The 13,736-nt window shown below is 46.0% G+C and overlaps 1 protein-coding gene across 1 annotated transcript in view; it reads left to right on the top strand.

Annotated features, from left to right (window-relative positions):
• Nucleotides 1-13,736, top strand: part of MDGA2 (MAM domain containing glycosylphosphatidylinositol anchor 2) — a 271,179-nt gene that overhangs the window by 83,640 nt on the left and 173,803 nt on the right. The window contains exon 5 of the mRNA XM_009893924.1: nucleotides 13,005-13,274. Coding sequence (XP_009892226.1) covers nucleotides 13,005-13,274 — 270 coding nt within the window. The remainder of the gene's footprint in view (nucleotides 1-13,004; nucleotides 13,275-13,736) is intronic.

Here is a 13,736-nt window from a genome sequence, read left to right as displayed (position 1 = left end):
TTTGCAGGAAGGGAGCTGGGTTGCCCTGCAGACAAGCTGAAGATGAGCCAGCAGTGTGCCAGTGCCAAAAATGCCAACGGCAAGCTGGGCTGTACTAGCGGGACTGCAGCCAGCAAGTCTAGGCCAGTGATCCTTCCCCTCCGTTCAGAGCTTGTGAGACTGCATCGGACTGCTCTGTCCACTCTGGGTCTCCCTGGAGCGAGCAAGACATGGATGGACTGGAGCAAGACCAGGGGAGGCCACAAAGATGTTCTGGAGCTAAAGCAGGTGGCGTGGGAGGAGGCTGAAGGACCTGGGTACGCTCATCTTGGGGAATGTGCTCAAACTTTGGCTGGATGATGCCTGAGCAACCTGATCTAATTGGCGTTGCTTTAAGCCAGGCTCTGACCAGAGTCCTTCAGAGATCCTTTCTGATGGAGGTCATTCTACAGTTCTGTGATTAAAGCAAGCATGTTAAAAGGCAAAACAGGGTTGCAGAAGTTGTTGTTTGGATTCAGTATTACCTCCTCTCCGTGGCATATCATTGTCTATGTAAGGACCGAAGAAAGTCTTGAAGACCTGTCACCCTGCCTTATCCCGGCCCATAGATTGATTAGGAGATGCTTTGTTTTGAAGATGCTTAGCAGGAACAAGTGCAGTCTCCTTTAGAAATACGGAGGCTATGTTATTGGAAGCATAATTCTGCTCTGTGTCAAGCAGGAATTTTTGACAGATGATATTAAAATCTGTCACTAGTTTGCGTGTGACTCACGATTTCACCTTTAAAGCTGGGAAGGGTAACTTTAGATACAGCTAACTCTGAGTCGCACATCCGAATGCCCAGCTCCAGTAATAACATCAACCGATCCTTTTAAGAGTGTTCATTGTTTCACAGTGTCAGAGTAAAGGCATGATATTTACCCGCAAAACCCTTGGAAGTCTGGGCTTTTTATAATATTTCTTCTAATATGATTAAGTAAAAGGAAATAAAACTTTTATCTTGATCTATGGAGCATTTTTGGTGGCACAGATTAATTTGAAAATGTGTATTATTTTGTGTATTAGCAGCCAGTTCAGGCTGTTTAGTGCACGTGATCATTAACACATAATATTGAGGCTGATTTTTAGCAGCCTTCAACATAGAAATAATCCACAACAGTAATTTTTACCAAGAAAAATGAGCATTTCGGGACGTGATATTTCAGCTGCATGACATAGTTCATTCAAATCACAGCTGAAGCTGGCGTTCTGTCTGGGGCATGTGGTGGGAAACAAATTGAAAAAGGCCTAATTCACTTTTAATCCTTCCATTAAGCCGTAGTCTGTCGTGATAAATTTGCTTTGTTTCCCTTCATTCAGACAGTACAGTGTTAAGAGAATTATCTCATTTTGAAAAAAAAATATCTCTTAGCATCCCCTGGCATTCTCAGAGAGGCGACAGCGAGAGGTGATCCTGCATTAAAGAGGCTTGAAATCCTCAGATAAAGAACAGCAAGCTGTACACTCTGACCCGAATACGGAAGGTAGAGGGGTTTAATGCTTTAGCAAAAAGGACTAATAGAAAATAAAGCTGGGAAGGACCCCAAGAGGTCACCTAGTCCCATTCGTGAAAGCAGAATGCACTAGATCTAAACCTTGTCCTACTGATGTCGGTTGAACCTGGCTGCCAGCAGCAGAGGTGCCATGTTCTTGGTAGGCAGTCCGGCCCATCGCCTGGTCCTGTCCACTCTGGCACGAAGACGAGATTATCCTCTTCCCCTCTGCAGCAACGTTTTGTATATTTGAAGGTGGTTATCTTGTCCCATCTCTTCTGTGGGAGAAGGAACCTAGCTCCTTAATTTTTGCCCGTGAGTCGCATCATCTCGACCTCACACAGTTCCTGTTGATCTCCTTTGTCCATCTCTGGTGAAGTTCAGTGCCTCAGGGCACGTGGAGTACTCCACAGCACCCACAGCATCCCACCTCTGCAGCGTGGGGTCCAATGCAGGGCTTCTTCCATACATTTCCCAACAAAGTTCTTGTTTATGCATCCCGGTGTGATAACTCCCTTCTACCCAGCACACGTTGCTAATGCTTGTTTTGTGTCCAGATTGCCATCCGCATAACCCTGAGGGTCCTTTCTCTGGAGCTCCTCATTAGCCAGTCATTCCTAATCCGCTAACTGCATGGGCGACTATTGCTGTTGCAAGACAGGATTTGTCTCGCCTAACTAGCAGTCTGAAAGCTGAGATGTCTGGAGTACACTGGTTGTTCAGGGAGCACTGGACTCGGTGGAGAGGGAGAGAGGTGGCTCCGATGGGCAATTCGTCGCATCCAGCTTTGGAGAGCAGGAATTGTGCTTTGGGGTGCTTGTATCTCCTCAAGATACATGACCTCAGATCGCATGCCTGACTTTCGGGTGGTTGAAATTCGCCGAGATGAATTTAAGTCTATGTGTACAACCGAGTATCTAAATATAGTGATGAAGGGGGCAGTTTCATGATTGGGTTAAGCTGATTTAACACCGCTCCGCTGCTAAAGGGAGGATCCTGCCTTCCCTTCATACCCTCTTGATAAAATGTCCACAGAATGAATAGTTCATACAGTGTGGGAGCTGTGAGCTATTGTAGTCGTCTCCAGAGCGTAACCACCGAGGAAGTGCTCTGAATAGCAAACGTATCCGCCTCCCTTCCTCCCTGTTGGAGCTATCAATGCCACATCTGTGCGTGAACGGCAGCACGAGCAAAGTGCGAGTCATCAAAGTGCTGCTGCTGCTGGATGAAAAGCAGCCAGGCAAATCGGGAATAAAGAGATGAGTCATCAAAGCTGCATCCCCATTGGTTAAAAACCAGAGGATTTTAGGAAAAGTTGGAGGAGGCAAAAAAAGGCTATTGAGAATGGAGGGAGAGCACAGGGAGCGGGCTACGGCTACCTGGGCTGGCGCTCCAGGCCGGCTTGTTCACACCTATGGGAATATATAAAGACTGAATCCAGCTGAAAATGGACATTGTTAAATATAATCTCATTATTTGCTTTATTTCTTTCCTGTAACTCCCTTCTCAGCTTCCCCTGCAACCTCATAATTTTCCATTCTTGATCGTTTGCCCAGACAAAATGATCTTCCACTTTACTCAACTTTTAAGCCTCTTTGTTTTGGTGGCAAACTTAAGGGAAACTGAAAAATATGAGAGGTTTTTGTTGGTTTTTTTTTTTTTTTTTATCTCTGCCCAGGTAGCATATTCCGATTGAGCAGTGACTGCTGGTACGTGGTGGGGCACATGCCCCCCAGCGTGAGGTTAAGGCGCGCAGACCAACGGGTGGCTCTGGCAATGGTGGGGGCAGCTGCCCTGGGGATGGGGGCAGCCCTGTGCGCTAGGACAGGTCCGGGTGCTTTTCCACCAGATGAGAATGTCAGGGTAAACATTAAAACACTTGCAATTCTGAAAGCTGGCCTGGGAATATGTTATTTCAGTAATTCCATGTGTAAAGTCAAAAAAAGTACACACGTCTGAAAGAATTGGGGTTTTAGAACTTTGCCTTTATTTCCTCTGCCCCTGGAAGTGCTGGAGTTTTAAAGGCAGTGAAAATGAAATGGGAAACGCAGTTGGTAAAACAACAACAACAACAACAACAACAAAAGGTTGAGATGTATGGTGAGCATAGGTGCACTAACCACAACCCTCTGAGCTCTATCTTCCAGTTTTTAGAACTGGAAGTCGTTACAGCTGGAGTATGTTGCTACCTTTCTGCACACGGATTGCATGCAGCACCCGAATGGGACACCACTGAAGTTAAAAGCTCTACGTGACGGGTCACTACTTGATTGTGACTTTATAAAAACACATTGTTACAGTGAGAGTGATTGAGCACTGGCACAGGTTGCCCAGAGAGGCTGTGGAGTCTCCGTCCGCAGAGATAGTCAAAAGACATGTGGACACAGCCCTGAGCAACCTGCAGTAGGGCACCCTGCTTGAGCAGGAGGTTGGACCAGATGACCTCCAGAGGTGCCTTCAAGCACAACCATCCTGTCTGTCTGTGATGAATTCTGCTCCTAAGCCTGCAAGAAGCTCTTGGTTAAGTGTCTCTGCGTAATTTTTCTCCCTTGGCTTTGTTGGAGAACTCATTACCAAGACAAAAGGTGAACCTTCCCTGGGAAACCTTGCCCCTTCCCAGCAGAGTCCACAGCTAACTTTGCATCTCTTGAGAGAGCAGATGACCTGCTGGCGCACGGAGGTGCATATTTGCTTGACAATTTGGCCCACTGGACTATCTTATCCTGTCTGGTTCAATACACGCTGACACTTTCTGCCTAGAAGAGTTGTCTCTTGTGAGACCAACAAGCAGGACTGCCATGTAGCAGTCAGAAGGTTATGGTTCTCCGAGTAGCACCAGGGAGGGTAAAGCAGAGAGGATGGGTGTATAAAAGTGATTTTCATTGGTGTTAGGAGGTTGGTTTTTTTGCCTTTTTTTTTTGCCTTTTTTTTTTTTTTGCGGGGGTTGGGTGTTGGTTTGGTTTATTTAAGGGACTATAGATGAAAAGAAAGGACCTACTATATTGCAGCATGCTGTGGCAGTGTGGTCAATAAAAAGTTTATTTTTACCCTGTAATTCAAAATCTGGACCTCAGCTGGGAATTATAATCTATTCTTTTTTTGAACTTTACTGAGTAAATAAGTACAGAAATGATGCTCCCAGCCCAGCAGGGACCTCAAACGTTCTCTCTGTTTGCTCTGCCTTGAAAGGGACTATTCATAATGTGTATAGTTATATAGGGATGTATCCATTGTATTCCTGCAAGAAATCATGACTGTAAATTAAACGGATGCATACACACACACCGGTATATATGAAATTACAATTCAATTATGTTCTATTACTTCGGTTCTGCATATGAAATAGTTCACAAAACTGGAGGAAATAATATACTTTCATTTTTATTCATCATAGATGAATGAGTTGTCAAGGACATGACTTTCTGCCTCTACTTTGATATTGCTATTAAAGTATTAGTTTTCTTTTGAATTTCCAGTAATCCCTAAAGCCAGTTGTGACATTTTCTCAATTCCATATACCCAGTCTAAATACATACATTTGTCTCACTGTAATTATAACACACATTGGTGTCAGATTTTTTTCTGCACGCCACATCAACGACGGATATCTTTTGTCCTCCCAGTGTAATACCTATCTCAGACACCCATCGCAGGCAGCAGCGGAGACTCTGCTTCTTTCAAGTTCAGTGAACATCTGTATCGGATCATTGATTCGAAGATGTTTCCAGTCTCCCTGCTGATGATCCCATGGCAGCTCTGTTTAAACTGGACGCATTTTGATGTAGGGCTAGGTTGTTATGTCGAAGGTGCTTGGTAAACTGCTATTGTTAACTGTGTATCTTAAGAGTGTTAATGATGACTTAATGACTGCTAGCTTTGCCCTGGGTCTGAGAAACTTGTGTCCCAGTCATTAACCAAAACCAGTGTGTTGCATGCTGGTTTATTACTCTGTGAGGACTGATAAATGTTGAAGCCATATTTAATGATTAATCTCCATCTGTATGTCATCAGTGCCTAACTTGTCGTGTGTGCGCATGTTGATATCAGGTAAAAAAATTGTTGTAGTTCTGATTTAAATTCTCCGTAGTGACTTGACTAGCAGGGCCGCGTGTTGTGACCCGGTGTACTTCCAATAGCACTTTGTCGTATGCGCTGTTGAGTTTGCAGCCAGGCTCGACAGCCCTATGAAATACATTGGACGCAGAAGCAATACTTGCACACGAAAACCTCTGAATTGAAGTCCCTGTAAAAAGGATGCAGCTGCAATATGAATGGGGACCTGAACGGTTTCCCTCGTCATGAGTAGTGCCTTGTTCTTCGTGGGGACGAGCTCGCAGCGGCACTGCGGCTGTCTTTGTCCCCTGGTAAACCAACCATGACTTTGAAATGTGGGACTGGCGCTCAGAAACCCCTACTTCTAAAGGGCAGTAAAGATGCAGAGCTCTTTTGAACACTGAGTCGTTCTCATTACGATGTCCAAATACGATGTTTGGAAAGCTTGTTCCATGCGCTCACCCATGGAAATATTTACCAAAGCTTGCTATTGTTTGATAATGGATTTTATTATTCCTATCAGAGAGTTGAAAGAAAGTTTCCGCTGGGCAGGTTGCCTGGCTGAGTCTCTGCCGGTGCTGGGGTGAAGGTTCTGGCTGGGAGATGCTTTGCGTGCCAAACCTGGACGGCCCAACGTTCGTCTCGTTAATCCTGATGGCTGCATAGTCATCTAAGAGAGACCTCAGCTGGGGGGAAGCTTTGGAAGTGGCTTTCGGGGTGATAACGCACTCCATTTAGTATTGACTCCCTTTGGCAGGGAAGTTTTTGTTGCATTAGGAATTCTGTATACATTTATAAGATTTCATACATGAGCACCTCCTGTGTCTCCATCAGTTTTGGTATTGTGCAGTTGTGTTGGCTCTCATGCTTAACTTTCCAAACCGGTACTGAACATCACTTAAAACTGTAAAATCCATCACTCTTCAACTCTGCATGAAATTGAGGATATCAGTCCAGTATCTGCGTGTGTGTGTCAGAGTGTCTCCACGACCCAAACTGGGACCCAGGGTTTTATGATATGAGCACACGGAGCTCTGGGGCTAAAAATTGAAAATTTTCAGACTATTTAGTTCAGAGAGGAGATGAATAACAAGGAAGATAGCAGAAATAAATAAATGACATAATGCGAGATTAAACATAATCCAGAAGAATACAGCAGTAGAAAATAGTAGCCTATATCTCTGAATTAAACCTTTCCATGGAATTTTGTGGGATCTCTGCAAGTTTTAAGCAGAAACTGAGGAGGCAGCTGCTTAGGAGAGGAAGACTCTGGGCTGGTGCAGTTGTGCATCTTTTCTTTTGATTGTGCACATACCTGCTGAGTTCTGGGGGCTTTGAAGCACTTTGATTTTAGAGTAGCTTTCATGTCAGAAGAGCACTGTGTAAACACAGCAACCAGCAAAGTACCTTGCTTGGTGAAATTAAATTCTGTAAAACTTAAATAGTAGAACCAAGATTGGAGGCATAAATTGCTTGCTTACTGTCATCGCAATGTGTCTTTTCGAATTAACTCAGTTGGGACCATGTGAAAGCTTGTTTGTGAGGATGTGAGGGGCTTCACAAGCCTCAAAACACTCAGGTTCTCTTTCTGGGCCTTTCAAAAACTGAAAAGACAGAATGTCAGTACTAGGTCCAGCCTTATTTCAGGAAATAAGGCTGGGCTGCAGAAGTGGAAGGGAGCTTGGCTCACACCTGCATTTTTGCTCCCGCAGTTGGTGTGGATGCCATTGGGTGAAATCACTTGTATCTTGGAGGCTGAAGCCTGACTCCCCAAAGGCAGTAAACATAGTAAAGGCAAACCCCGTGCATTTCACACTCGTACCAGGAATACACAATTGCAGGTACTGGCTTTTACACTAATGTTATTTTAATAAGAGTCACATCTTTTGGAGAAGTCTTTATCTCCTCTTCCTTCTGACTCAATTCTATGATTTCCTGCTCTCTAAACAAATATCCCAGCTTGAGCTGCTGGGACTGCGTCATAGAATTGGGAGGGACCTTAAAGACCATCTAGTCCAACCCCCTTGCCGTGGGCAAGGACACCTCCCACCAGCCCAGGTTTCTCCAAGCCCCGTCCAACCTGGCCTTGAACACCTCCAGGGATGGGGCAGCCACAGCTTCTCTGGGCAACCTGGGACAGGGGCTCACCACCCGCACAGGAAAGAATTTCTTCCCAATATCTCGTCTAAATCTCCCCTCTTCCAGTTTGAAGCCATTCCCCCTCGTCCCATCACTACATGCCCTTCTAGAAAGTCCCCCTCTATCTTTCTTGTAGGGGCCCTTCAGATACTGGAAAGCTGCTGGGACCCTGCATTGTGGATCTGCTAGTTGGAGTTCAATCATGCTGAGTGCCTTACAAATGCAAAGGATGTATAAACACATGCATTGTCCTTTTGGATCAGATCTCATGTCTGTCCTTAACAAGAGTCAGCAGGAGACCTTTCAGAAGAGTGCATGGAAAGTGTGCAGTAGACAGATATGTGATAGTCTGCCCTCCCTTTCCAGAAGAAGATACCATTTTATGCCCTGAAGCATGAGTTTTAATAATCCTTCAACAACATTTTGGTATAATCATCAACTATCATAATTGCTCTGGATCATCTTGTCATCTTTATAAATGCCTACTCCATTTTTTAATCGTGCTGGACCCAAAAAAAAGTGTGGCGATGGATTTATGAGTTGAGATTTATGCTGTATGTGGTGTTTAGCCCCAAAAGTTTACAAATAAATAAAAGAGAAAAGAAATCCATTTTAGAGAGAGGATTAGGTCAAAATTTCAGTTTTCTGAAAGTGCAAGGCTCTAAGAGGATTTGCGAAACACTGGGATGACTGTAAGTTTGGCACATGTATATTGTTAAAAATGGCACTTTCTGCCCTTTCCCATCTATAGGCTCCCAATGCGTTTGTAAATCCTCATCCTAAAGGTAGGATTGATGTCACCCATCTTCTGCCATCTACGTCTTACCTGTCTAGATTAAACTAATCTTTGGGCTCCGTCTGCCGTCAGCAGAAAGACGAATACCACAGGGGAAGATTCTTGCAAGAAGATAGCTCGAGGTAGATAAGAGGAATTGCCTTTGGGCAGTACCTCTTACTGTCATTGAAACTGGAACTGGGCGAGATCTCACACGATAGTGAGCTCCGTTCCCCTAGCTCAAACACAGCTACTCCTAAACATTCTCTAACAGATGTTTGCTCAGAAAACCTGGGGGAGAGATATCATAGAATCATAGAATGGTTTAGGTTGGAAAGGACCTTGAAGATCATCGAGTTCCAACCCCCCTGCCCTGGGCAGGGACACCTCCCACCAGCCCAGGTTGCCCAAGGCCACGTCCAGCCTGGCCTTGAACACCTCCAGGGATGGGGCCTCAACAACCTCTCTGGGCAACCTGTTCCGGTGCCTCACCACCCTTAAAGTGAAAAACTTCTTCCTAATGTTTAATATAAACAGCAACCCTGAGCAGCCCAGTCCTGGGCTCACTGTCCCTACTGTCACATGGAGTTTTGTCGTTGTGCCTTCGTTACTCCTTTCTGTGCTACAGCTTTGCATTCCCAGTCAGTGGGAGAGGCAGCTGTTGGCAGCTGCATTGCTGCAGCGTCCTGTGAGGAGCAGTAGAGGTGTTCCTCTGATTTGGGAGGAGAAAGCATTTCTGGATGAGTCAAACAGAGGAGCAATCCAGTAAAGCAGATGTGCAGAAGCCCTACATGCTGTTAATTAACCCAAGTCAATTAATACAGGTCTTCCAGCAGGGGACTAAACTTGTGATTTAGCCCCATTCCTTGCCACATCTAGGTCCAGGCTGATGTTGAGAAGTGAACACAAGCCCTCTCTAAGTTAGAGCTAAAGCCATTTTTCTGCCACCCCACCGTGTCTGAGCCCATCGCTGGAGTTATTGAGCATTTGGGATTTTTACTGTTTGCCTCCTTCATTCCCTGGCTAACTCTCCCTGCTTCTCTCTTTTTCTCTCTCCCTTTTCCTTGCTGAAACAGTCAGAGCTGCGACGAGAAGCGATGGGTCTCCAGCTCGTGTTTGGCACATGAGCGGATGGGTGTTGACTGCCACCTTTCCCCATTCCTGGCTGGAAGGAGGGAGAGGTCAATGGTGGTTGCACTGGGATTGGAGGCTGCGCTCTCAGAGCTGGGCGAGTGTGGGGCTGGTGGTGGGGCTGAGCGTGCTTCAGCAGTGGAAGGACAAAGTCCAAGTGACCGCCAGGAAGCTTCCAATCTCTCCATTCCTAGGCCAGAATTTGGCAACGTGCACGTGACAATAAGTTGGGCAAGTGGTGCGGTAGATCCAATTCTATCCTCAGTTGCACAATAAAGCTGAAAATAAGAGGCTCTGTGTTATCGGTGCATTGCAATATGGTGCAGATTATGTGTAGGGTTTGAAGCAGAGAAATATCAAAATAATAACCCGTTGTTGCTGTGGATTCATATTCTATTCGTAATAGGTATTTGACCCTTTGTATGCTACACTGAGTTTCATTTGCTGGAAACCTTAACATCCCTTCTGAATTTCTTAATATTCTTTGGTTTAAATCAGGCTTGTAGTGGTAATAGTTGAGCATATTGCTGAATTTTTGTTTGTGTTTGTCTAGTGGGATAGGTTGTAGTTAAGTGAAATGTGTGGTGTAAGCAAAGAGAAATTGCTGTACGCAAACCATAATTTTCATGTACTTGCTGTTTTGAGTGCTGTGATGAAAGGGATGTATCACAGCATTTTTATCACATCAGCTGCTATCTTTGTCTCCCTACCTGAAGGATGGCAAAGGCCCCCCTTTCATCTGGAGGATTATGAGGCCATTATGGTAAACAGCACTACCAGGTTGGGTTGACATTGTTGGAGCTTTCATCTTTTGTTCTAAGTTTTGAAGCATTATTTGTGGTTCTCTTGTTCCCTGTCTCATGACTTGATGTTCGGTGAGAGCGGAGAGCAGCTCCTTGCCAGAGTTGTTCAGGAAAAATCATTAACGTCAGGAAGGAGGGAGGGAGAGAGAAAGAAGGACCAGCTGATTGCTACCCCGTGGTTGGTCATGACCCTACAGGTGTGGAGCTCAGTTCTAGTTGCACAGCGGGTACCTGGATCCCTGCGTATGCTGCCTTCACCCAAGCAAAATCTACTTGAGCATGAATCATGACATACTGCCCGGTTTCATACCTCTAATCCCAAAACGGGGGCCCATCAGCTGATGGATGCATCAACTGAGGAAAGAATATGAGGTCAGAGGACGTGAGCAAAGAGACGCTGACATAGTAGGCAGCGCCAATTTGTTTTCTGTCTGTATTTTTAGCCATGCACCCAATTTCTTCGCCTTTAAATTGGTCACAGGAAGCCAGGAATTTATACTGAGAAGTATCTGCGGGGTCCCAAGCCGTGAGGAGCTGGAAGAGGGGGCTTTGCTTGTAAACCTCTGCTCTCCTGAAGTGTTTCCCCAGTTGGGGGTTGCCTGTGGCAGGACAGGTATAAAAGAAGCATTTCCCATTTGCGTCCTCCAGCTTCTGAATGCCAAGAAAGCTAATTCCTCTTGGGTGAACTCCAAATAAAGAAAACTCTTATTTTATAGTTGACTCTTGTATTTGCCTTTAGTGATTAGTGTGTACTCCTTTAATATTGAAATAAGGTTCAAATACAAAGCAGAGCACACAAGAATATATCTCTGTAATAATGAGGATAGTGATATGATTTTTGGATGTAACATTTTTATTTCCTCTCATTCCTCATTGTCACGTTTTCTGGTATTCTTTGCCCAGGATTTCACTCCTTCACCTTTATTCCTATGTTTATTTAGTATTGCTGCTTTTTCTGTACTAGCAGTATGTATTCATATATCAGCTCGTCGTTTATGTGGTTGAGGCTATGCCTTCACGTAAAATCCGAATCCAGCAAGGGTGGATCCCTCAATGCAAATGACAGGGGATGGCACAGCTCACATTGTGATTTTAAATTCCAGCACGGAAAATGAATTGCCCTGCCCTGTCCCTTCCTACTGAGCGTTGCTGTTGCTCCACTTATAGCATGTGCAAATGTTTCATGGAAACGAAGAGGCAAGAAGACAGAATGAAATTTAATCACTTGCTTCTCCTTTCTGAGAGCAGCGGCATCTGGCCATTAGCCTGTGCTGCAGTGTTGTTCAGCTGGTTTGGGCGTCCTGCCCAAAGAAAGACCCTGCCAGCTGGCCATAGGAAATTGGGTGGAAATTAGTCTGCACCTCCCCCGGGTGTCTGTGAGGAGATGGGGCCGTGGCCACGCTGTCCACGGGTGCTGTGGGCTGCAGGTTGCACAGCCCATGCCGGGGGGAAAAAACCACCCGTGTCGGATTCTTCATTTTCTCTGTGTGCAAGGAGAGGTTGTCCCAAGGGAGATGACTCTTCCTGATCCAACAGACACAACTCTACTACTCTACTCTGCCCTGGTGAGACCGCGTCTGGAGTACTGTGTCCAGTTCTGGGCTCCCCAGTTCAAGAAAGACAGGGAACTGCTGGAGAGGGTCCAGCAAAGGGCAACAAAGATGATTAGGGGACTGGAGCACCTTTCTTATGAGGAAAGGCTGAGGGACTTGGGTCTCTTTAGTCTAGAGAAAAGAAGATTGAGGGGGGATCTTATTAATACTTACAAATACTTAACGGGAGGATGCCAGGGGGATGGGAGCAGTCATTTTTCAGTGGCGCCCAGTGATAGGACGAGGGGTAATGGGCACAAACTTGAACATAGGAAGTTCCATCTTAACATGAGAAGGAACTTCTTTACTTTGAGGGTAGTGGAGCACTGGAACAGGCTGCCCAGAGAGGTGGGGGAGTCTCCCACTCTGGAGACATTCCAAACCCGCCTGGACGCTGTCCTGTGCAACGTGCTGTAGGTGACCCTGCTCTGGCAGGGGGGTTGGACTAGATGATCTCCAAAGGTCCCTTCCAACCCTAACCATTCTGTGAATTCTGTGAACTCAAACTCTACAAATTGATCTCAGTTGGCAGCCAAGTCCCAAGGAGTGCAGCGGGGAGGCGGGTGGATGAAGAGGGCTGGTTTTCAATGGGTAGGATCTGCCTTGAAGAGAACAACATGCTTTCCATGCCAAATAAGAAGATTGTTTCTAATTCCTTTCTTCCTGTGTGTAAAATCCAGTGTGCTGGCACCTGTCCCTCACATTACACGTTACTTCCCGAGCACAGCCGCGGGGTTGTCCGTAGGTAAATCCTCAGCCGCAGCTTGACAGCAAGGTGAAAGATGACGACTGAGCAGGGTGCAGAGCAGGGTGAGAAATGTGGTGTCAGGGAGAGCATCAGGATGGGGAGCACCCTTCCCAGAGGGCACGTAGTCATCTGAAGAGTGCTGGAGCTGACCTGCCTTTGCTGATCTCGGTTGGCTAGAGCGTGGTTCTCAGGACTGAGCAATACCACAGACGTAGCCCCGCTACACCTTTCTCTTCCTCTTGTGTTTTGCAGCGTCCCCTTCAATTAAGCTTCTTGTGGATGACCCGATAGTGGTGAACCCTGGAGAAGCCATCACCTTAGTCTGTGTGACGACGGGAGGGGAGCCAACCCCCAGCCTGACGTGGGTGAGGTCTGCCGGCGTCCTGCCTGAGAAGACAGTCCTGAACGGCGGCACTTTAACGATACCTGCCATCACGTCAGAAGATGCTGGCACGTACAGTTGCATTGCCAATAACAATGTTGGAAACCCTGCAAAAAAGTCCACCAACATCATCGTAAGAGGTAAGTTGAGCTGGCAAACTATTGAACTTTATCTTGGAAGATTAATTGAATCCTAATCTGACAGGATAGCAATGTTCACATAGTGGTGTCTTATGTTTCCAAACGTATTTCTGGTCATTTCTAATAATGTATGAGATTAATTAGTGGTGGCTTCAAATAGGCAGTGGCTCTTGTGCTGAGCTCAAGCCCCTCGGCTGGAGGAAGGGTTGCATGGTGCCCCTTTGTATTGTGAACATGCAGCCGCTCTCCTGTCCAAACCGGAGACGAATGATCACCAAAGGACACCGTGTCTTGTGGGCATTGCCCGTTCTGATGCCCTGAACACACTGTCTTGGCAGTGAATACATCCTGAGCTCCTGGAGATGTCATGACCTACTTCACCCTTTTCTTCCTCCTCATCAGCTGAACGTGTTATTGAAATTAAGGCTGTTGTGCATGCTGTGAATCTGCTACCATCAGACA

The sequence above is a fragment of the Charadrius vociferus genome, unplaced genomic scaffold (genome assembly GCF_000708025.1).
Source record: "Charadrius vociferus isolate BGI_N301 unplaced genomic scaffold, ASM70802v2 scaffold49, whole genome shotgun sequence".
In the NCBI taxonomy this organism is placed as follows: Eukaryota; Metazoa; Chordata; class Aves; order Charadriiformes; family Charadriidae; genus Charadrius; species Charadrius vociferus.
Note: the sequence above shows the minus strand (reverse complement) of the source record. Positions and strands in the feature narration are given on the sequence as shown.